This window comes from Urocampus carinirostris, chromosome 2 (assembly GCF_059441175.1).
Source record: "Urocampus carinirostris isolate Australia breed hairy pipefish chromosome 2, RoL_Ucar_1.0, whole genome shotgun sequence".
Taxonomy (NCBI): Eukaryota; Metazoa; Chordata; class Actinopteri; order Syngnathiformes; family Syngnathidae; genus Urocampus; species Urocampus carinirostris.
This window is the reverse complement of record NC_142350.1, coordinates 58,009,703-58,032,296: the sequence shown is the minus strand read 5'-3', so window position 1 is coordinate 58,032,296 and position 22,594 is coordinate 58,009,703. Positions and strand designations below refer to the sequence as shown.

At 40.0% G+C, this 22,594-nt stretch overlaps 1 protein-coding gene across 2 annotated transcripts in view; it reads left to right on the top strand.

Annotated features, from left to right (window-relative positions):
* Positions 1-22,594, top strand: part of osbpl3b (oxysterol binding protein-like 3b) — a 92,372-nt gene that overhangs the window by 46,091 nt on the left and 23,687 nt on the right. Inside the window, exons 6-14 of one of the 2 annotated variants that reach the window (XM_088327295.1) lie at positions 1,660-1,824; positions 1,933-2,056; positions 4,167-4,270; positions 4,670-4,762; positions 4,847-5,003; positions 9,431-9,561; positions 14,219-14,320; positions 15,321-15,452; positions 21,021-21,114. In XM_088327295.1, the coding sequence (XP_088183421.1) occupies positions 1,660-1,824; positions 1,933-2,056; positions 4,167-4,270; positions 4,670-4,762; positions 4,847-5,003; positions 9,431-9,561; positions 14,219-14,320; positions 15,321-15,452; positions 21,021-21,114 (1,102 nt within the window). The remainder of the gene's footprint in view (positions 1-1,659; positions 1,825-1,932; positions 2,057-4,166; positions 4,271-4,669; positions 4,763-4,846; positions 5,004-9,430; positions 9,562-14,218; positions 14,321-15,320; positions 15,453-21,020; positions 21,115-22,594) is intronic. The other variant, XM_088327296.1, reaches the window with a different exon arrangement.

Genomic DNA, 22,594 nt, shown 5'->3' with positions numbered 1-22,594 from the left:
AAATCGTGGCTTTGTAACCTGCACTTGCTGTTTCCTCATGCCAAACCACAGTCACAGAGACAGTTGCCTTCTTGAATATCTCGAACCAGCCATAAAATTCCATTCCGGTTGTACCTGAAAGTGCCACAAGTTGTAGTTCTTTGTAATTAGATAACGTCTCCGTGTAGCTATCTCCAGCTAGTTATTTGTCGCGTATCCACAATAACAAGTCTCTCCATCTCATCATAAACAGTCACGCACCCGGTCGGTTTTATAGCCTTGATGACATCTTTCTGTTTCGATAGCGTACAAATAGGAGATGTTGACCAATCGCACTGCTTAGCTAGGTCACTCACACAAACACCAAGATTGTCTATTATTTCCTGCCGTTTCAACTGACATCATTTTCCGTCTTTTCTTTGAAAATAACTTTCCAGAACTAAAAACTAAGGTCACCAAAAGGAGATGCAATACGATAAAAACAAACTTACTGCATAATATAATTTAGTGGGCGGGATCTGGTGTCTGATAGTGGGAAACGCATGTGCCAACTCGGACGAGCTGATGCTGACTTTGAGTGAGTGGCCTCTAGTGGTACCCTCTGGGACTGCTCATAGCTTGGATTTATTTTATTTATTTATTTTTGTAAAAAGTGTCACAAAATACTGCAAACGAAAAGTTTAAGACTGTACATCTTTTCACTTCAGTGCATTTACCCTCGTACATGGAGCAAGATTTTCGTTCCCAAAAAAATTCTCGTGTTTAGAAATGCTCTTATTAAGAGGTACCAATGTATAGGAAAATACAATGGAACCTCGGTTTCCGAACGCCTCTCAGTTCGAACAAATCGGTGTCCGACCAAAAATTTCGAGAAATTCTTGCTTCGCTGTTCGGTCAAAAAATCGTAGTTCGAACGCTAGGGTGCGATGCTGAGCGGCGTACGGGTGTTTTAGCCCCTTATTATGCCTCCGAAGAAAGTCAGTGCAAGCAGCAAAGTTGCTACAGGTGAAAAAAGAAAAGTAGTGCGTACAAATATTGCATTTAATAAAGAAATAATAGCCAAATATGAAGGAGGTGTGCGAGCTGACAAAGGTAAGAAATCCTATTCATAAGATTACGATAACGCAAACGTACGATTTGCCTGGGTTAGCTTTAAGTTTACGTTTAACATTCAGGGTGTTGGAACGGAGCCCAACATTGAGGGTGTTGGAACGGAGCCCCCTTTCCAATGAACCGCTCACCACTTGTTGTGGAGACCCGGGTGCTAAATGACTTGTAAACGACCTGATTTTTTTATTTTTACACGTTCATGTTAGGGGAATCTTTCGTACGGAAGATTACGATAACCCGAACGTACGATTAGCCTGGGTTAGCTTTATGTTTACGTTAAACATTCAAGGTAAACATTCAGGGTGTTGGAACGGATTAAAACGATTTACATTATTTTTAATGGGAAAAATGATTTCTGTGATCGAACAAATCGGTTTTTGAACAGGGCTCTGGAACGGATTATGGTCGAGAACCGAGGTTCCACTGTAGGTCCATGCTAGCACCCTGCCGGTTTTTTTTCTTTTCAGGTTAGCATGTGAAGTTTTCAATAAGCCTTGAGTGACCTTGTGTGTCTTTGTGTGTGTGTGTGGCATTGTTTCCGCCCGTCACCTCATTTGTCCTTGTGTGCAGATCAAGTCACAAGAGCTGTTTGATGAATGGGTGTCCAAGCTACGTCACCACCGGCTCTATCGGCAAAATGAGATTGCTATGTGTACCAACGACAAGTCCTTCCACTTCCCCCACTACCCTTCCCCCGCGTCGCCCGTATTTGCTGATAGTGGCCCTATCAGAAAGGTGCCTGACTGTTGTTTCTTTCCCTTCCACTTTGCTTGAGGCAAATGATCATCTTTGCAAACGTTTATTGTGATTGAGACGACCCTTTGTTTGTGTTTCTTTGTGAAGTGTATGCCTTTACGCAGGCAGTCCACGATGCTTTCATCTGGAGCTTTTCCTTTCAGCTGCAACAGTCAAGCCAAGGTAACAGCCTGGCTGCAGTCCTCTGATGACATGGACAAGTGTTCCAAAGGTGAAAAATGTTCGTATCTACCATTTTTCGTAAGTCAAATGGTTGTAAGTAGGGGAGTGTCTGTAAAGAGCGCTCATCTTAGGATCAAGAGATTGCAGTTCGAATCCCGGCTCCTCCGTGTAACATGTCGAAGTGTCCTTGGGTAAGACACTGAACCCCTAATACCCCCAATATGCAGGTTAGCGCCTTACATGGCTGCACGGCCGCTATTGGGAAATGTGAAGCACACTGTAAAGCGCTTTGGGAAGTCTTCATTGACTTGAAAAGCGCTATATAAATGCAGATCATTTCATTTCATATAACTGTAGGTATACGTTGATACTTGTATTTCTACATGGGCTTCATCATGGCACTAAAACATTCTTTTAACATAATATATCAGATATTTACTGCAAATATTAGACAGCAACAAAACCATACACTGTATATCCCAGATAATCAGTTTTCCCCACACGCTTGTTTTGCAAATCAAATTAAAGGACTTGAAATTTCCCAAAGTTACATCGACAAATATGAAATAATCAAAATTGTAAGTCATTGTTTCTTAACAAGTTTGGTCGCCGGAAGACTGGTGTTCTGCAGAAAATTGTCCATAATTTACACTTAATTGGTCACAACCAATATATACAAATATCTCATCTCATTAGCTGCACCGCTTATCCTCAGTAGGGTCGCAGGGGTGCTGGAGCCCATCCCAGCAATCATCGGGCAGTGGGCAGGGGACACCCTGAACTGGTTGCCAGCCAATCGCAGGGCACACAGGGACAGACAACTCGCTCGCTCATTCACACCTAGGGACGATTTGGACCGGCCAATCCACCTGAAATGCATGTCTTTGGAATGTGGGAAGAAAAACCAGAGTGCCCGGAGGAAACCCACGCGAGCACGGGGAGAACATACAAACTCCGCACAGGAAGTCCGGTAGCCGGATTTGAACCCTATATATATATATATATATATATATATATATATATATATATATATATATATATATATATATATATATATATATATATATATATATAATAGAGAGAGAGAGAGAGAGAGATTCTTTGATTTATTTTTTCAAAATATGTGCCATTGTCTACTATATGTCTATCAGTCTTCTAGTAGAATGACCAGAATATTCTTGCATATCCAATAAGTGGTAGCAGTTCCCTATGTTGATAATTATCTTAGGAGGAGATATAGTGTTTGAAATATTTTTGAAACTGTTCTCAAATTTGTAAAAAAATTCAGATGTTTTTTTTCCATTTGATATATTTTAGTATAAAAACCGTTATAAGTGGAAACATATTCAAACAACAAAAAAAGGTTTTAACCATAAAACAATGTGTAAATTAGTTGCCAAAATTACTTTTTCCCAAATGACCTCCTCAGCTTGAGTCATGACAAAAAAATTATTTAAGACACGAAGAACAAATTTATATTGGCAACTTACAATAGCCTGCCTAGTCAATTTAAATGAAAAAAAAAAACCTTGGAATTTCATTCATTTTTTTCGCCCTAACCCTAAAAACGGAAAACAAAAGAGCAATGCTGCTTTGAAAAAAATTAAATAAAAATACAAATACAATTTTTTTTAAACATTTCCCACAAAAAAAGGTGGGTGTGCCTTGGCTAACAAAAACTTGAGAAACATTTCTGATACACTCAGGAATTAGGCCTATTTATCCTCATTTGTTTTTATCTTATGTTACTCTTTTAAGACTTTTTAATTATGGAGTGCCACGTCTAATCTCTAAACAATGTTCACTACGTTGTTATTAATGAAAATTATGACTACTCTATTCTATTATATTCTTTTATATCCTATTATATTTTATGTTATTCTATTTTGTTTTATTCTATTCAATTCTTTCTTTTCCTTTCTATTCTATTCTATGCTATTCTTTCTTTTCCTTTCTATTCTATTCTATTCTACACTCATGGAATGGTTGTGTATACACGTCTTGCAACAGCGGCCTCTGCTGCCTTAAATTGTAATTACATGCCACTCACTGTACAGTCAATAGCGTCTACTTAATAAAACTGTATTAATTCCCCTTAGGTGTTGCCATTATTAAACCATTCATTGCTGTGTTTTTTAAAAATGTGTTTCCTTTTTTAGACTTGTCTGTCTGCGAAGCGTATCTTCTCGAACTGAGCCACCTTCTTCAGAGCATGGAGGTCCTCCATCGGACCTATTCTGCACCTTCTATCCAAGCTCTTCAGGTCTGCTCGGCACATCCGTTTCCTATTATGCTGAAATAACAGTTCCTAGCCTAGATGGTAAGGCGCCCGCTTTGAGACTGGGAGGTTCGGGTTCGCGCCCCGGCCGAGTCATTCCTAAGACTTAAAAAGTGGTCGGCGGCGCCCTCTCTTGGCTGCGGCTGCATCGGGTCAGATGCAATCGACATTTCGTTCTGTGTACATTGTTACACAGAATGACAATACAAGGAAATTATTATTATTATTATTTAACCGAACAATCAGCATACTAAAATATCACAATGCGCTCCAATTCCTCGTTTATTTCAATCTGCCCTGCTTCTATATTTAGAAATCTGTTGTGTCGAATTGTCTATGGTGACAGCTTTTGTGAACATGCCCGCACTGTGTTATGATGGTTAGACATCCACGTTTGACAGCCCTAAGAAGGAAAAGAGGCTTCAGAGGAAATGGCGAGCCAAAAACTACAACAAAGACATCAAAACCACTCTGCAAGTAGGTTGACGAAAAAGATCTACCTTTCAATGTCTTTGTCGAGGAATAAGTCAGGTCATTGCAGCTTCTTTTGTTTCGCTGCAGGTTCCCAGTTGCATTTCTGGTTCCATTCGCCTCCATTCCTCCAACCCCAACCTCTCTACTGCAGTGCTTGCCAATGACAGAGTAGACCAAGAGTCTCTGGATTCTCCTTTCGACGTGGCCAAGCTGCAGGAGGAATTCTGCCGTGTCGCAAACAATTGTGAGTTCACTGCATTGTTCCTCTGTGGCCCCATGAAAACCATTCTTTTCATGAAGCATTAATGGGTATTAAGGCTTACATTCAAATAATTGTCTACATTTTTCGATACTTGCTGTTCCTTTTAGGGTGTACCGACACTGCCCTACTTACGAACCATTGTTCGTAAATTGAATTAGTTTGTAAGTTGCTTCAGTGCTATATTTTGTATGTTTAGGGTTTCATAAGTACCGTAAATTCCGGAATATAGAGTGCACCTGATTATAAGCCGCACCCACTACATTTGAAGAGGAAAACTGAACAACCGCACCTGTATATTAGCCGCATGCGCCCACATTGAAAATACGCAATACAAACACGAAATTAACCCATACCCGATACAGTCCAAAAAACACAACCGGCAAAATGAACGGAAAATGTTACCGGTACTTAAGATTTAATGCAGACCTGCAGAGTCCAAGTGCCCGTTGAAAGTAATCCAAGGTAAAAAGTGTATATTTCCAAAGGTAAGGTTGGGAAAAATATATATCATCTGTTGTCGACCGCGTTCACAAACACGTCTCACCTTTACTCCACTTCCTGTCAGCCCGCGTTTGCCCCGCCCCTTCTTTCTCATTTGCTTGTTCAAAACATATCAGAATAAGTTTCTAAAATAAATACATTACAAAAATATACAGTTGCAAATACATATTACACATATTTACAAAGAAAGACGGTACACCGAGAGAGTTTTCAAAGCTTTAATAATAATATTATTACTTTCATCCCAAACCGTGCCTGTGAAGGGTAGCAAAACGCGACTAGCAACACGCTCGCAACACAGTAAACAGCTCTGTTAAAAAAACATACCGTGTTTAATTGCTGTTAAAAGTGTCGATAAAAACTCATATTGTTGGGATATGATATAATAAAATTGTGTGTTTAATTGCTGTTAAAAATGTCAGAAAAAAATTGTTAAAATGTCACGAAATTGTGAATATGCTTAATTGCTGTTGAGATTGTCGAGAAAAATTGTTCAAACCTCACATTGTTTATTTGGTAAAATTCCCCCCAAAAAAACCAAGAAGTATTTAATTGCTGTTAAAAGTGTCGATAAAAACTCTTATTGTTGGGATATGATATAATGAAATTGTGTGTTCAATTGCTGTTAAAAAAATTGTTAAAACGTCATATAACGAAATTGTGAACATGCTTAATTGCTGTTAAGATTGTCGAGAAAAATTGTTCAAACCTCACATTATTTATTTGATGTTACTAGTGTCAATAAATGGCAGGTTTGACACTGGCCTATAATTACCTAGGCTTCTGGGTCAAGGTTAGGTCGCTTAAGCGTGGGTTTTCACCCTGATCAATCCTGGAAGGGGGATGACCACATGTGAGGTCCTTTCTCAAGGTTTCTCTTTTCTCCTCACACTGAAGTTTTTGAGTTGTTCCTTGCCTGCATGCTGGTTTAAGATCAGGTAATTGTGTAATTTTGTAATTGTAATCCTGTGCAGCCCTTTGAGACATTTTTGTGATTAAGGGCTATATAAATAAATGTGACTTGACTTGACTTGACTTGAATAAAATTGTTCAAACCAAACCAAAAAAAAGCACAGTAAATCGTCCTCATCTTCCACCTTATAACTGACGTCAGCAAAGTTGTCTTCTTTCTGTATGGGAAAGAGACTTTGTAATTTAGACGTCGTCACACGCTCTCCCTTTTATCAAAAACACGCTAAAGTCACGCTCGCAAAGTAAAGTTAACGTGCGGTAGCTCTGTTTCCTTTTCAACGAACTGCTCGATTGCGTTTAGCCTGAAAGTTGCGTCATGTGCCTTTCTTTTTGCAATTTGCATGATGAGAATATGTCTACGCCAATTTAATTTGTGCACAAGCTAAGAAATTGCTGTCTAAATCTTACCTTTTGTACTCGAGCGCCGCTGGCGGCCGTTAGAGAAATGACATAAATTGGCCGCATCACTGAATAAGCCGCAGGGTTGAACGTTTGGGAAAAAGTAGCGGCTTATAGTCCGGAATTTACGGTATGTTTAAGGCTTGTATAAGTAACCTGTATTGTTTTGTACTAAAAAAATAAACATTTCATAAAACAATATGCTCTAAAAAAATAAAATAAAGTTGAGTTTAATTTACTCTTGGAAGATGCGCTTCAAGAGGTCCTCCGTGGTAAAAAGTGGCTGAAAAAAAGCCTTCCGACTATTTTCTCAACCGCATCAATCTTTCTAATTCCACTTTCATTTCTAAAGAAGCGGCTCGCCTCTTCTTTACACTTTACACCAACCATATTGAATGGATGCACGAGATATTAAACAATAAAAATGTCAAAAGTTTTGAGCATGCTGGAGATTCAGTACATGTAGCACTGTATGTTTACACACAAACTAGGAAGTGGAAGCCGTATTTCTTCTTCGTGGTGGATGCTTGGAAAAAGCACTACAGTGCTGTCCTCTACTCGGAAAATGGTGCACACAATACAAAATCTAACTCACAGCAATGTCCGGATATTTTTCGACATCCCCAAAAAAATGTTCCGTTTTACATAGGCCAAATGGTCGTAAGTAGGGAAGCGTCCATATTTGTTTGATTTATCAAGATATGTATCACTGTTGAACTATTCCTTTTGCATTTTGAGTTGTTCAATGAAAGTGATCAAAATTAGTGCTTAAAGGGACAGTGTGTTATATTTAGTGCCTGCTAGTGCAACATCCATTGCAGCCTGGTCATGCTAGAAGGAGGATTGCCTCATTTGCGGTCCCTTCTCATTTCCTCATGCTGAGGTTTTTGAGTTTTTCCTTGCCCTTATGTAGGTTTTAGATCAGGGGATGGTGAAATAATAGTCTGTAGTTTGCTATAGTCTGTGCAGCCCTTTGAGACTCCTTGTGATTAAGGGCTATAAGAATTAACATGATTTGACTTGAATTCATTTGCCTCATGCTGAGGTTATTGAGTTTTTCCTTGCCGTTATGTAGGTCTTAGATCTGAAAAGATTTTGTAACTTTCATCAGATGTGTTTTTTAATAATTCACCGATTGACTTTAGTGGGAACATCTCATGACCACGATAACAGAACTACCAAAACGGTGATGTGGTTTCAGTCGGGCCTTTCTGGGCAGACGCAAGTCTTAAGTCAGGTCTACCCACAATACACAGCAACTTCGGACAGAGACGTTTACTATGGAACTAAGATATTGGGCCAAGGCCTGAACCCAGCTTAAAATGTCAATCATTAAGTGGGGCTGGTGGGCTTCTCTCTCTCTCTCTCTCTCTCTCTCTCTCTCTCTCTCTCTCTCTCTCTCTCTCTCTCTCTCTCTCTCTCACTTTGTCTCTCTCTCTCACTTTGTCTCTCTCTCTCTCGATGTTTTTTTTCGGGGGGGGGTTTCCCTTCGTAAAGGGTCTACACAATATGCACTAACTTTTACTCAGGTAATTATTTAGATAAGGAAAATGTTTACCAATCTATCAGTTTACCTCCAAATCAGTAAATCCAGATTCATTTTCATCCTCTTTGTTAGGGTAATAGACTTGCTGCTTCCTCCTTCCACCTCCCTCATGTCTGACGTCATTTCGTTTTCTTGCTAATAGCTTACAAGCTTTACAAACTGTCTTTCTGCCTTTCGGCCAAAACTTAAACCATTTTCATCTTGTAATTTGCAGAATTTGATTTTCTTTTGGGTGCCATTTTGTTCAGTTTCACTTTTGTTATCTGCACGTCGCTGAGATGCGCACTTTGGCACCAAACCGTTAATTTAGGCGCTGCACTAGCAGTGCACACTCGATTTGAGGGACTCGGCCCCAAGTAAACCCCAAGCTCCGTAGTTCAGCTGAAACGCACAGTTCTGCGTTTAGCAAATTAAGTTTATCCGTTGGGTTTGAGCGGGTTCGGATTTATATACCTGTGACTCGGGTCGGGTCGGGCTGAATTTTCTAGGCCCGATCTTACCTCTACTTTGGCGCATGCCGGGAAAGTTTACATTTAATGAGAAGTGGCTGTCCGACATACACTAAAAACTATGCCAGGTAATGTGCCAGGACACGATGTATTGTGTGCAAGAAATATTTCTGTTTTTGTTTTGTTTTGTGCGTTTCAATTGCATTTTTTGTGACGTGGTCTTAAATTTGATTTCAAAAGGCAATTAAAAAAAGTATTTAAAGGTCTTGAATTCAATTTAGCTTAAGCTGTAGGACTAGGAACCCTGATAGCGTGACTAATCTTATGGATTTTGATGATTATGAGGCAAAGAGGCGCGACATGGTGTTGAATAAATCATCCTTTGCCTCTGCTCTTGCGGGGAATATTTCGATAATTAGAAAAGTGCCCCGTTTTGGGTCCCGTACAGTATATCCACAATCCGAGTTTAACTCATGCGAAGTCCTTTTTTTTAATTCAAAGCCTCCTAACGAATAACGACCGCCTGTTTTCTATCTTTTCAGTGCATGCCACCATGAAATCGGCCCTGAGTTCGCTAACGTCAGAAAGGGAGCGTCTGAAACATTGCGTGGAGCCCGACACGTGCCCCCCAACCTCGCCGCAAGTGGTCGGTCTTAAGAACGCCCTGACGACGGTATGTGGGCTTTGTCACGAATCACCCTTAGAAAATGATCTTTTTACTCGAGAACTGCTTGAGATGCTCCCACCTACCTGAGTCACACACGTTTCCCACCGAGAATGTTCCACTCTCTTGCTAATGTTAACATTGATTGTCACGGTGACATGTTTCTTTGCCGATAATAGCTTGGTGTTTAGTACCTCATAATGACTCGACCACACACACACGTCACGTGGTGTTTATCTGTTATTAATGGGCTTCCGTCTATTCCAATTGATTTTTCTCTAAGATAACATCTGGCACATTCCCAAATCACTAACTTAACTGAAACGACACCCAATCGAGCTTTTCATGGATAATAACCTTCTGTTTTTCAATCAATTTCCCCATTTACTGCAAAATGAAACACCAGAAAGTTACCCCAACATTGACAATAGACTACCGTAAATTCCGGACTATAGAGCGCACCTGATTATAAGCCGCACCCACCACTTTTTAGGTGATTTACCACTTTTGCACTTACACAAGCCGCACCCATGTATAAGCCGCGTGCGCCCACATTAAAACTTGTGACACAATTACAAGTTTAACCCAGACCAGGCTGTAAGGTCCACGATTGTAACTACATAGATCAGAGGTGTCAAACTCATTTGAACTCGGGGGCCACACGATAGAACAAACATTCTGTCGGGGGCCGGACTAGTAGATTAAAGAGAAAGAAATAAGAGAAAGAAATAAGAGAAAGAGGGAAGGAAAAGGAGAGAGGGTGGGACAAAGAAAGAAAAAGAGAGAGGTAGAGAGAGTGAGAAACAAAAGAGATCAAAAGTTGTGAGAGAGGGGGTAAAAAGAGGGAGAGGAAGAAAGAAATCCAAAGAGAAAATAGACAAGGAGAGAAAAGAGCGCGAAGGGTATGAAGAGAGAGAGAGAAGGAAAAAGGGAAGTTAGAGCAAAAGGGGTTAAAAGACACAGAGAGAGAAAGAAAGAGACAGAGAAAGAGTGGGAGAAAAGGGGTGGAAAAGAGAGAGAGTGAAATAAATAAATACAATTACAGTGTCTTTGCTCGAGGCATCTTTCTTTGGCAACATCAAGTTGACATATTTCAACCTGCAGCTTGTTTTTCTCTTGCGCTTCTCTGAGTGTTGTCTCGCGGGCCGGATTCCATCCCTTAGCGGGCCTGATCTGGCCCGCGGGCCGCCTGTTTGACACCTGTGACAGAGATAGTACACAATCCTAGAACCACAGTTGGCATCATAAATGGAAAATGATACCCGTAATTAACGTATGATGCAGACTTGTAAAGTCCGGGTCCCGTTGAAAGTAATCCAAGGAAACAAAATGTATATTTCCAAAGTTAAGGGTGGGAAAAATATATATCCACTATTGTCCGCTGCGACAACAGACAGATCTACCGGTAACTCAGCTTTACCCCACTTCCCATCAGCCCGCGTTTGCTCCGCTCCTTCTTTTTGATTCGTCCGTAGAACACATAACAGAATAAATCTCTAAAATAAATACATTACAAAAATATACAGTTGCAAATACATATTATACATGGTTACACATATTTGCGAAGAAAGACGGTACACCGAGAGAGTTTTCAAAGCTTTAATAATAATAATATAACTTTCATCCCAAACCGTGCCTTTGAAAGGTACCAACACGCTAGTTGGATCACGCTCGCAATGTATCAAACGTGCCTGTTAAAAAAAAAGCATCTCGTAATTGTGAAATTCACAGTAGATCATCCTCAACTTCCTCCTCATAACTATCGCCATCAAGGGCGTCTTCCTCATTATCGGAACGTACCTTAACTTTACAGACAATGTATGCATAAACTTAGAGGTTGCAGTCTTTCTTGGCGCACATATTCTACTGGTCTTAATCTTACCTTTTATACTCCAGCGCCGCTGGTGGCCGTTAGAAAAATTCCGTAAATTGGCCGCTTCACTGAATAAGCCGCAGAGCTGAACATTTGGGAAAAAAGTAGCGGCTTATAGTCCGGAATTTACGGTAGTATTCTTCAACCACTGATCAGTAGGTGGCAGCATATGACACACTGTCCCTTTAAGCACATGTCCGGCTATTGAAACAAAGCAAGACATAAAAGAAAGTTATGAAAACACACACCGCGGTGCATTAGGAGTTCAGGAACGACAAGGAAGAGGACTCAGCTATCAGGAAATACCAACAGGAAACAGGACCGAGTCAAAACCCACGTCTTGCGGGGCAGAGGTTCGTTGACGGACTATCAAAGGAAGAGTGAAAGCACTGAGCTTAAATAGACGGAAAATCAATCTGTCAACGACCCGCAGCTGGTGCCACATGGGCAGGGCCAATTGGGCGCTATGGCAACCGTGACAGTCTTTGCTTCTCTAAAGTCTGACTGGTTAAAGCATGTCACTAGTATTAACCCTAGGATGCATAAGTGGGATAAAAAAATGACCCCATAAGTTGTTATTTTTCAAAATCTTTAAAAAATAAAAAGTTCTAATATTGTCATATTCCAGGTATTCCTCAAAAACCTGTTAATAACATGATTCCATGAGTCTTTTTATTTTTTATTCCCCAAAATGTTTTCGGTTAACGTAAGTCTGAAGACACAGAAAATTAGAAAGAAAAAAAAAATGTGATCTTGTTTAACCTAGATTCATTACAAAATACAGGCTTGAATCCATTATCAAAAATCACCTCTCCTTTCAAGTCCTCATGAATAAAATATAAAATTTTGGATTTGCTTCGGGCTCAGTCCTGCATATCAAGTTAATAGATCGGCCTCGGGCGGGGTTGGGCTTTAATACCTGCAGGCCTGGGTGGAGTAAGGCCGGATTTTTCCAGGCCCAGTTCACCTCTTCATTAAAAATGTGATCATTAGACAGTACCGTATTTTTAACATTGGCAGGTTGGAATTAAAAGCTTTACAGGGTCGTAGTTTGCCCACCCCTGATTTAGATAGATGGATGCTTAAAATTTGCAATACATCCACGGAGGCGGAAAGAGCTCCGGAGGTAAACTGGTCGTCTTGGGATCAAGAGGTTGTAGGTTCGATTCCCAGCTCCTCTGTGTTATATGTCAGAGTCTCAAGACTCTAAATCCCTAATGCCCTCGATAAGCTGATAGTTGCCTTGCATGGCTGACACTGCTATCGGTGTGTGAGTGTGTGTGGGAATGGGAAGTGTGAAGCACTTTGTAAAGCGATTTGAGAGGTCTTCAGTGACTTGAAAAGCGCTGTTTAAATGCAGACCATTTCATTCGTTCTCTTTAAATTCAGCACAATATTCAAAAATACACCAATTCTCTACATTTGGAGATCACGTTTTTCTCACATTTTCTCCGATAAGCGTCAAAAGCAGTGTTGGGTAGGGTTACTTTAACTGGATTTCCTATCTATAAATGCTTTATATTCAAAAGAAGCAGTTCATAGACTTTATTTATATGTTAAGGTAAGATTATTAAAACCTTAATGTATGCTACAGTTTATATATATAGGGGTGCCACATGATAAAACAAACATTCTCACTGGGGCCGAATTAGTAGATGAGAGAGAAAGAAAAAAAGAGAGGAAGAAATAAGCGAAAGTGGGGGAAAGAAAAAGACAGAGGGTGTGAAAAAGAAAGAGAGAAAGGGAGAAAGAGATAGAATGTGAGAAACAAAAGAGATAAAAAAAGAGAAATGGTGAGAGAGGAGGAACGAAAGAGAGAGGGAGAAAGAAATCCAAAGAGAAATAGAAAGAGACAAAGGGAGAAGGAGAGAAAGGAGAAGGTGAGGAAGAGAGAAGGGGAGAAAGAGAGAAGAGGAAAAGCCAGAGAGAGAAAAAGAGATAAGAGAGAGAAAAGGAAAAAAGGAACAGAGGGTAAAAGAAGGTAAAAAGACAGAGAGAAAGTGACAAAGAGGAACAAAGAAAGAGAAAAAGAGAGACAGAGAGTGAAATAGAGAGAGAGAAAGAAGTACAGAGTTTGTGAGAGGTAATTGGCTTTGGCAACATCAAGTGGACATATTTCAACCTGCAGCTCGTTTTTCTCCTGCACTTCCCTCAGCGTCGTGTCGCGGGCCGGATTCCATCCCTTACCGAGCCTGATCCGGATCTCGGGCCGCCTTTTCGGCGCCCCTGGTTCATATATTGCTTTCTTGCTCGTCCAATGAAATGATAAATAAGACCTAGGTTCATTTATCTGTAAATCTGATTGCGCCTCACCAGAAGCGAACTTTCACTGTTCCATTACTGCATCCAGGGTTGGGTAGGGTTACTTTAACTTGAGTACTTTCAATTACTTTTGGATTACTCCAATAACAAATATGCTAATAAAAGACAAAATAAACTAAATATGAATAAAATAATGACTCACAACACGTGGTAAGCTTTCTCTCCTGGCTTTGATCTCCGGCAAAACGAACATAAAATGCGACAGAAACAAAATGAAAATAAATCCAAACAGCTTGCCAACATCATTTTTGCCGTTCCGTGTATTTCGTTACTCCCCAAGCCTGCACAAAATGTAGTAATTGTATTCATATTTAGTTTTTTTTGTCTTTTATTAGCATATTTGGTATTGGAGTAATCCAAAAGTAATTGAAAGTAATCAAGTTAATGTAACTCTACCCAACCCTGGCCAAAAGTGTGATTTGCATGGGGGCACGCGTCAAAATCACATGGCCGCTGGTTATTATTTTTCAGGCTCTAGCCCAGAATTCCGAGCTGCGTGAGCGCCTTTGCAAGATTCACGCCCAATCTCACGTCTCAGAAGCAACGCCACTCAATCTTACTGCCCCCTTGCAGGTGAGTGTGTGGGAACGCACTCGCCCGAACCCACCGACACCCCCCCCCCCCCCCCGGCCCCCCTCGATTCTCCCACCGTCACCAGCATGATGATTACTCCCGATTATTGTGATGATGACTTCCCTCTTCATCCGCCACCCACATCTTGGATGAGCTGTCATTTCTTTTCATTCTCACCCGCACGCAGGCTTGATGCCCCCTCACTATCGACGATTAGGAGAAAAAATAACAGGGTGAGCGTTGTGAATCATTTGCGTTCAGTGCATGGGCGCAACTAGGCCGTTTTTATGGGTGCTCAAGCACCCCCCAAATTCAACCCGAGCAACTTCAAAACATATGGTATTTGAACAACTAATTTACTTTATAAAAGGACAGGCTTAAATACTGAATGATGAAAAACATCCATCCATCCATCCATTATCTGCACCGCTTATCCTCACTAGGGTCACGGGGGGGGCTGGAGCCCATTCCAGCTATCTTCTTTAGCTCAGGAGGTAGAGCGCTCGTCTTGGGATCAAGGGATCCCAGTTCGAATCCCGGGGTTTATTTCTTGATTGTATTGCGTTCTTTCATTGTGGGGGCATGCGGCTAATATACAGGTGCGGCCTGTGTGTGTACTAAATCGTTTTTTCTCCCGAAATGTAGTGGGTGCGGCTTATAATCAGGTGCGCTCTATAGTCCGGAATTTACGGTAAATCTGACTTTGCTGCGCTATTCTTTTCCCGCCGTACACAAAACAAAACAGGGGTGCACAAGACTTCACTGTTAGCAGATGTATCGCCAAATATTAAAAACTCAAGTGCCGCGACGCGCCTCATCATCGCGGCGCTTCATTAGCGTTATCAAGCTAATGCTGATTACTTGAATTCACCACAGGGCCAATTTCACCACAGTGTGATTACGCCGTGTTGTGACAAAGAACCCCCACTCTTGGTCCTGACAATGCAAAGACCGCTTTGATTATTGTTGTTTTTTAACATTTATTGGTTGGGTCTCCTAGAAACAGGAAGAGTTCGCACCAGAATCCCGTTCTTTGGTGCATCAAGAGTCCAATGAAAGCAGAGCCGAGTCGCTGTCTGAGTTCTTTGATGCGCAGGAGGTTCTGTTGTCCAACAGTTCTTCAGAAAATGAGGTAATTGCGAGAAGATCATTCATACAGCAGTCCTGGTGTAAACATCTGGCAGGGAAAATGATAAAATTGTGTTTTTTAGTTTTGATATAAGAAAGGTTTTTGGTTTGGTTTGAACAATTTTATTGACACTAGTAACATCAAATAAACAATGTGAGGTTTGAACAATTTTTCTCGACAATCTTAACAGTAATTAAGCATGTTCACAATTTCGTTATATCTGACAATATGACGTATTAACAATTTTTTTAACAGCAATTAAACACACAATTTCATTATATCATATCCCAACAAGTTTTTATCGACACTTTTAACACCAAATAAAGACTTCTTGGTGTTGGCTTTTGTGGGTAGAAACTTCAAAAGAAGGGCTTTCAAAGCTGTGTTCGGGTTTCTGTGTGACGTTCTAAACGGTAGGGTTTCCAAATAGGGCTTTCAGAACATGGGTCAGTTGGCACAAGAGTCAATAGTAAGGTTTTCAAATTAAGACTTTAATGGTTATATTGTTAAATGGGGGGTTCAAAGACCGATTAAGGTTTTGAAGTGGAATATATAAAGGTTTTTTTTTGTTTGAACAATTTTATTGACACTAGTAACATCAAATAAACAATGTGAGGTTTAAACAATTTTTCTCGCCTTGACTTCCAAATGAAATGCAAAACTTGCTTTCGTCTGAAAAGAGGACTTTGGACCACTCTGCAACTGTCCAGTGCTTCTTCTCCATAGCCCAGGTCAGACGCTTCTTCCGTTGTCTTGAGTTCAGAAGTGGCTTGACCGTGGGAATACGGCTATTGTAGCCCATTTCCCGGACACGTCTGTGAACTGTGGCTTTTGATACCTGGACTCCAGCTTCAGCCCACTGTCTTTGAAGCTCCCCCAAATTCTGGAAGCGGCTCCTCTTCACAATTTTGTTAAGGCTGCGGTCATCTCTCTTGGTTGTGCAGCGTTTCCGGCCACATTTTTCCCTTCCAACAGACTTTTTGTGGATATGCTTTGAAACTGCACTCTGTGAACAGCCTGCTCTTTGAGAAATTTATTTTTGTGTCTTACCCTCCTGATGGAGGGTATCAATGATGGTCCTCTGGACAGCAGTCAGATCAGCAGTCTTCCCCATACTTGTGATTTAGTTTACTGAACCAAGCTGAGTGTTTTTAAGGCTCAGGAAACCCTCGCAAGGTGTTTCGAGTTAATTAGATGATTCAGGTGATTAGTTGAATAGCCTACTTGTATACTTTTTCATGATATTCTAATATTTTGAGATAGGATTTTTGAGTTTTCTTAAGCTGTAAGCCAAATTCAGCAATATTAAAATAATAAAAGGCTTGAAATAGTTCAGTTGATGTGTAATGAATCCAGAATGTATGACATTTTTGTTTTTTTAATTGCATTACAGAAAATAAAGAACTTTATCACAATATTCAAATTTTCTGAGACAGTCCTGTATATTATATAAACTCTCTGTTGGCAGAATTACTCAGATGAAATCACTCATTAAGTTTTAAAATCTCCCTTGCGAAGAAGCCAGCACTGTCGGGAAGCCATCTCGCCAAAATCTTTCCGACAGTACTGGCTCTGGTCAGGAGGTGTGGTTTATTTGACACATAAACAGGAAAAGGAACACACATGAGCGCGACTTCACAATAAGAAAATAAAAAGATGAAATTAGACTGATGTTTGAAACGTGACTATCTGTGTGTGTTTGTGTGTGAGAGAGATTGTTTTTATATTTAGGAATATAAAAACAGATTAATTTCATTGTATTGAATTCTGAGAAATGCACATATCTCAAAACAGCCAACTTTACAACAATCTTAACAGCAATTAAGCATGTTCACAATTTTGTTATATGACGTTTTAACAATTTTTTTCGACACTTTTAAGCAATTAAATACTTCTTGGCTTGTTTTTTGGGGTTTTTAGCAAATAAACAATGTGAGGTTTGAACAGTTTTTCTCGACAATCTCAACAGCAATCAAGCATATTCACAATTTCGTGACGTTTTAACAATTTTTTCCGACATTTTTGAGCATTGCAATTTCACACGCTTTTGTGTTATGACAACATGGGAAATGGGTCAGACTGTTCTAAATTAGTGTATAGATGTACAGTTTTCCAAGAGGTGTCCGGATTTTGTTGCAATTTCTGTCGCCTTTGGCCAAGACCTCTGAGAAATTCTATCTCTTTATGCACTATCCAGGTCAAATGAAGGTTAATTCACTACTGTAAATGGTGATTTTTAACATGGTGTTAGTTTCAAAAGAAGGGCTTTCAAAGCTGTGTTCGGGTTTCTGTGTGGAGTTGTAAAGTAATGTTAGAATTTTACTGCAAGGGTAGGGTTTCCAAATAAGGCTTTCAGAACATGGGTCAGTTGGCAATAGTAAGGGTTTCAAATTAAGACTTTAATGGTTATATTGTTAAATGGGGGTTTTAAAAAACGATTAAGGTTTTGAAGTGGAATATATAAAGGAGGTTTAAAAATTGGTTTAGGGTTTAAAAGTGGGGTTTTATGAGAGAATTGTGGTTTCATAGTTGGATTGAGGTCTTGAAGTGGGGTTTCAATTGAGGGTTTGAAAATTCAAGGGAGATTTTGGGGGGGATTAGGGTATTAAAAATAGCTCTAAGGGAGGTGTGGGGTTTCAAAATTGGGTCTGTGTTTTAAATTTGTGCTTCAAGGAAGATTTGGAGTATAAAAGGGGCGATAATGTCAGGACCAGAACGGGAAGAGGACCCAGATGCGTAACGTTTACTCACAAGTTTATTGAGATAGAGAGGAAAAACAAACGCCAGCGATTCGGTGCTGGCTGGACAAGGGAAGCAAGACGCTCACGGGATCGGAGCATTTTCGGAATGCGGAATTGGATCTCCCGGAGCGGGAGATAGTAGCGTGGTCAAAGGGAAAAAAACGTGTCGATAGCCAGAGCGGGGGATCAGAGCGTGGTCGGTAGACAAAAACAGGTTGTTAGCCGGGACAGGGGATCAGAACGTGGTCGGTGGTCAAAAAAGGGGCGTAGCAGGGGACAAACGGGGAATCAGGAACAGACGAGTGGGATACGGATGAAAATATGGGATCGACAGGGGCCAGAGTCTAAGTGCTTGCCTTGCATAAGCAGAGGTTCGCTGACGAACTGACAAAGGGCGAGTGAGAGCACTGAGCTTAAATAGGAAGGGGAACTAATCGGATAACAGGTAGCAGCTGGCGCCAAACGAGCAGGCACAGGTGATTGCAATGAGTAATCATGACGGATAAGGGTTTAGAAATTGGGTTTGAAGGGAGAACTACAGTTTCAAAATTGACTTAGGGTTTGAAGTAGATTTGGGGATTAAATGTTGGATTTGATTTTCAAGTGGAATTTTAAGGGGGGTTAGGTATTAGTGTAGGGTTAGTTTTTAAAAGTGGTGTTTCAAAGAAGAGCCAGGGTTTCTAAATTGGACTAGGCCTTTAAAGTGGAGTTTCAAGGGATATATAGATTATGGAATTTGAGTATTAAAGTGGGGTTTTGAGTAAGGCTTTTAGTTTCAAAGTTTAGTTATGGTGTTTAAGTGGGACTTTAGAGTTTCTAAGTTGGGTTAGTGGTCTTCAGTTGGGTTTCAATGTCGGTTTTGAGTTTAAAGTTGGATTACTGTTTAAAAGTGAGGTTTCAAAGAAGGACCACAGTTTTCAAAATTGGATTATATATTTGGGTTTCAAAGTGGGGCTTCTAGGAACATTTGGGGTCTAAACTGGGATTAGAGTTTCAAGGAAGATTTGAGAGTTTAAAAGTATTTCAAGTTTCAAAGGAGTTGATGCTTTTTACTAATACTTTTTGCCAGATTTTTTTCTTTTCTTTCTTACATATCGACACACCACAACCTTACTCTTTTATCATCTACTTTTTTCCCATGTTGTAAAAAGGCATATTCAAGAACAATGTTCCCTCTAATTTTCCACGGGTCTGAGCGTTCACACAAAGTCGGTGAGCAACGCTTGAAACAACAGTGAGCCACCATACAGTTACATTTTGCTGAGTTTTCGGCAACGCAATTTTTTTTTTCCACTTTTGAATGAATTGACTAATGTACAATTGCAAAGGTTGCAAGGCCTATAAAAGTCATTTGTTTTTACAACAATTCTTTCACAGGATTTCCATTTCTTTTTTTTCCTGGTATTTTTTGTCGCATAACACTAACATTTTTGGGGCCTTATTTAGTCGGTTGCACAATGCACAACTGTATTTAATAACATTTTTGAGTGGAAGTGCAATGTTGGCAACAAGATTGACTTGGTATAATTGGAAATTATTTGAATGCAACACAAACTTTTTCTTCTTTTTTCGGTGTTTTTTTTTTCTCCTTTTTTTTTTTAAATTCCATTAAAAAAATCTCATAGTGTTTATTTTTTCCGAGCTGTTACTTTTTTCTTTTTGTTCTCTATTTACTTTTTTCCTACATTTCTTTCTTTTCTTTTTTCTGGCTTTTTTCTAAATTTTTGCTTCTTTTTTTTCTCTTCCTTTAGCTTCTTTTTTTTCTCAGCTTTTCACTACTTTTTCATTTTGGTATTTTTTTCTTTTTTGTTCTATTCCCCCTTTCTTTTAAGTCATTTTGTGCATAATTTTACTTAATATTTGGTCATGTTGGGATTAAAGAAGCAAAAACAACTTGAAGAGCCATTTAGGACCCGAAAGAGCCGGTTCCTTTAAGTGAGCCGAGCCGTATAAGCCGGTTCTCGACAAACTCTATTAACTTTACTCAACTTCGTTCGACTTCAAAATACCGCATTTAGGACACAACGTCAGGGGAACCCGTGTATTTTTACCTTCATGCACTGTAACTTTGACTTAAGTCGCTTCTTAATGAGTCATTTTGAGCCCTCATTTTTGTGCGCTGGCTAGATTTTCTTGTGCGCTGAGAATGTGCGAGCAGTGCACAATTGCGCACGCGCGCAGCTTAGAGGGAACACTGTTCAAGAACTATCTTTTGTAAAACAGTCTATTTCTATATATCATTATTGTTATTTTGTGGTGTGTCTATCTTTCTATTTTATTAAATGGTTATACTCAAATGGATACTTTTTTTTCTTTCAATCAGTTCTATGAATCAAACTGTTCTCATAGTTTTACATTAATCGTTTCAGTGTAGGACAGCACCCTGAGAAATATTTCACTGAGGAAGGAATGCTTCTTTTTATAAAAAAGCAGGAAATTCCACATATTTTGCAGAAGTCTTCATGAAACTCTGAGGTACCCTCGAAGGGCCTCGTTATTTTCACTATCATCTTTCTCAAATGGGAGCATTTTGAGCCCCATTCAGGAGCCTTCTCGATGGCTTTTTCAAATCACTGACCTGAAATGAGGCTACGCTCTGACTCGATTGTATGCTTCTTTTCCTCTCTAGTGCCATGTTGTTGGTCAGACTGCAGCGTGAGCGGAGGTGGTGTAAAAATGGAAGTTAATTACTCTGATCTAAAAATACTGGAGCGTTGTAGCTCCATAGGGACTTCACCTCCAAATAATGTGACAGCATGTTGAAAGAAACCAGGCTGCCTTTTAATGCAGGTGAACTTCATAGTCTTCTTATCGCAGTTTTTATTTTTAGGTATCGGAAGATGACTCGTACAACAGCGATGTTAGTGACAACAATTCAATGGATCACTTTCACAATGAGACAGAAAATGACAAAGAAAATTCAGGTAAGAAATACCGTATTTTCCGCACTATAAGGCGCTCCTAAAACCCTTTATTTTTAAGGCGCCTTATTTATGGAACAAAATTAATTCGCAAAGTCTTGCAACTAACTTGCAGCCGCCGACTAGATTTTCCCCCGAACGCCAAGTAGTCCGCGGTGTATGCTGGGATTTATTTACCGGCGTTTCATTGGCTAACCAATGTGTCAATCATCATTTGAATGGATCACTATTGGCTAAAGTTATTCGGAGGTCAAGGGGAGGATCCTTTTTATCATTTACAGGCTGGCATTGGCTTGAACGGCAAAACAAAGCCTGCAATTGGCCAAAAAAGACGTGTCAATCATCAGTTGAATCGATCACTATTGGCTAAAGTTATTCGGAGGTCAAGGGGCGGATCCTTTTTATCATTTACAGGCTGGCATTGGCTTAAACGGCAAAACAAAGCCTGCAATTGGCAGAAAAAGATGAATGCGTATAGCACGTGGCTGACGGCATACAGAAAGCATTTTTTTACTATTTTGTATTTGTAAATATTTTATTCTCCTGGATTTACTAAACTCACTGATATAAGAGGACCACGGCTGCACATTATTATGAACACAACGACTTCGGTGAGCTACTCTGGCTATATATATTATCCTTGTATCTTGTTTCAGACTGAACTCGATGTTTCTGTGATAAGCGGTGCAGATAATGGATGGAATGGAGTGTCTATTTTTAAATTAAACTCAATTCCAAGTGTTTATTGTCATATATACAGTAAAGTTGCGAGCGAAAAAGAAAATAGAAACTAAGGAATGGTTGTCATTTCTTGAATCCCAAGACTTTAACCTTCCAAATGATGGAACGATGCATTTGAGTGACATCGTACGGACACGGCATCCGCACGTGTTCTCGACACGTATTTGCGTCTTTGCAAGCTTTCGGAATGTTAAGGGGGTAATAAGTTTGACTCAACTATCTGACTGTTTTGTTGACGTTCCCATTGTAGCGCCTTATAATCCGGTGCGTCTTATGTATGTCAAAAATAGGACCAAAAACTATTTTTTCGGGTTGCGCCCTATAACCCGGTGCGCCTTATAGTGCGGAAAATACGGTACTTAATTTTCAGCACTCTAAGGCGCACCAGGTTATAATGCACACCCCCTGTCAAGGAACGGACAAGGAGGCAGGAAGTGTGAACTCATTTTGCGTGTACGATCTGTTACTTTAATTTAGAAAATAAAAGTTGTCCAACACGCAGGGACCAAAGACAAAACAAAACAGGCTTAAAGGCAATCAAAAATTCAAACTAGGTAATACTCACAAAACAGGCTTAAAAGCAATCAAAATCACAAACTAGGCATTTACTCAGAACAAACGGGCATTAACAGGTTTTTCCTCAAGTTAAGCAATGGTCTGGCAACGGGCAGTCCCAAATGGAGCGCTTAAGTATCCCACACGCAATCAAGTCAATCTGTCTCAGCCGGTGTCAAGGGGCGGG